The following is a 2,500-nucleotide window of genomic DNA, read 5'->3' on the forward strand; positions in this document are numbered from 1 at the left end:
GGCCATGGAACCTGTGAACTTTACAGTAATCAACCTGGGTAGAGTGGACTGAAAGGTTGCACATCCCACACTGTCACCCAGCTGCTGCAGACACATAACAGTCTGAGTCCTTGCTGAAGAAACGGGACATAGAGCTTCGCCTTAGTTTGCTCGGACCCGTGGCTTGCATGAGCTCTGAGGAATCTGAATTTTTCCACTGATTTTTTTTTTTTTTTTTACAGAAGCCACACACACACACACACACACACACACACACACACACACACACACTTAGTTGATAGCCCTATTTCTACATTCCTTTAATGTACTTCAGAATTGTGTTAATGGTTTCCGATTATTATCATCATTGTTGAATTGTTACTGATAAGTGTAACTGCATGTTAGTTATGTACTTTTTGGTAGTTTTCTACCTTTTCTGTTTTCCCCTCCCCGCCTCCCCACACTGACTTTTTTTTATCGTCTGATATCACTGATAGTGAAAAGACGCAAAACTAAAGAACGAACACACACACACACACACACACACACACACACACACACACACACACACACACACACACACACACACACACACACCAAAAAAGAAAAAACAGAAAAAAAGGCGAGGAAGACTTGTGGTGGGGAGAGAAAAAAGTGAGGGTCGTTGGAGGGATGGAGGGGGGGTAATTATTTTATCGAACACACATAAAAATGAAGTTGTTAAAGTCCATCAGATCACCACTACTTCCTTCTTCTACTGTTGTGGCTGTTGCTGGTGGTATAATACTACTACCACCACTCACACTCCTCTGTGGAGAGTCACTGGGGCGCCGCACAGAACTGTTCACTAGGTGCCTGCAGGTCGGGAGGTTGTGTCTGGTGTCAGAATGGTTTTCCTGTCCATTTTTCCAGTATTGATAGTCCATCGATTTTCTTCTGTCTTCCCAACGTTTCCCTGCCCTCAACAGTTCCTCGGAGCATTGTTTCAGCAAGGCCATTGGATTTTGCTACGTGGCCACGCCATTACACTTTTCTTTTCTTAACTCACTCAGTACGGCCAGTCCTCTCTTCTCCTCTACACAGACCCCTCGGATGTCCAGTGGGTGTCTGAATGACCCAACCTTTAGCTTCCGTCGTCAGAATTGTGGTTTTTTTTTTTTTTATCAACATTCACGTCTTCAGTATAAGAGCCTTCCGCTTGCAATATTTTGATGATGGTAATTGGGGTGAAACGCTGTTAACGTTGTCTCTTTCGCCGTTCGTATGGAAAGAGTTAAACAACAAGGCTAGTACTGCAAATAACAGCGAAGTGGAGTGATGGCCCCTACCGCCACCCCTGCCCCCCCCCCCAGCCCCCCTCCCCCTGCCCCCATCTCCTCTCTCGTAGGTCTGTGACCTCAGATGTACAGCGACAACAGGTTGCTGTCAGCTCTGCTCATGTTCACCTTCCGTGATGATTTACTGTGACTCAGTGACTGTGTCCCGGCACAAAAGGACTACCACAGAATACACATTACACACACACACACACACACACACACACACACACACACACACACACACACACACACAGAGGTAAACCAGCGGGCGTAAACAGGTTCCGGGAAACAGGTGACGAGATGGAAAAAAAAACACTAGCATCTGATACCATCTTTCAACATTCAAAAATGGCAACATTCAAACCATGGGCCACCTTTTATTTTGAGTTAAAAACTTGTTATTCTGTAGTCATCAACCATCACATGACAATATCGAAACATATGATTTTCTTTCATTAAAAAAAATTCATGTATTCTTTTGTTGTTAGATACATACATACATACATACATACATACATACATACATGTACATTGCGATCGGACTTGATATAAGACTTGTTTGTTGTCCTGTGACATTTTCAAACAAGATACTGTTTGAATCAACAGAACTTAATAATACAAGACTTTCTTGCTGTCCAGTCGAATACATTGAGACATTTTAAAACAACACACTTGTTCAAACAAATGGAAACCACTTACAGCATGCGTCACCCACTGCATGATTGCTGTTTGTTTTTCTTTCAAACGATGATGTCCAGTCGCGGCCTCCAAACAAGATGCTGGCTGTGTGGCTAGAACAACAGGCACATAGATTCTGACTTGATGTTGACGTACACCACTGAGCCGGCCGGGAAAAGAGCTGTTGATTAATTTTTTTGTTACACTGTGGTAACAGCGGTAACTTCTGCACGCTTCTGTTCTCAACAAAGAACACAGCACAGACCACAAACCTTCACCCACAAGCTGTTATATAGCCTTGTGCACGACTGGCCACAGAAGAGAGGGGGGGGGGGGCGGGGCGGGGGGGGGGGTTGAGGGACGGTGGGGGGGGGGGGGGGGCAGAGTGGTTAAGGGAAGGGGAAGGTGGAGTATGACTATGTGGAGGAGAGGAAAGGGTGTGGGTGTGGGCAGGAGGGGGTTAGGGATGGGTCCACCGCCGTGTCACTCCGAGAAACGGGGAGGAATGTAAACGTGGAAGGAGG

At 45.7% G+C, this 2,500-nt stretch overlaps 1 protein-coding gene across 1 annotated transcript in view; it reads right to left on the minus strand.

Annotated features, from left to right (window-relative positions):
* The window catches only part of LOC143297837 (uncharacterized), a 19,307-nt gene extending 17,032 nt beyond the window's left edge, over positions 1-2,275 (minus strand). The window contains exon 1 of the mRNA XM_076610355.1: positions 1,998-2,275. Coding sequence (XP_076466470.1) covers positions 1,998-2,018 — 21 coding nt within the window. The 5' untranslated portion in view covers positions 2,019-2,275. The remainder of the gene's footprint in view (positions 1-1,997) is intronic.
* Between the last annotated feature and the right edge of the window lie 225 nt (positions 2,276-2,500).

The sequence above is a fragment of the Babylonia areolata genome, chromosome 23 (assembly GCF_041734735.1).
Source record: "Babylonia areolata isolate BAREFJ2019XMU chromosome 23, ASM4173473v1, whole genome shotgun sequence".
In the NCBI taxonomy this organism is placed as follows: domain Eukaryota; kingdom Metazoa; phylum Mollusca; class Gastropoda; order Neogastropoda; family Buccinidae; genus Babylonia; species Babylonia areolata.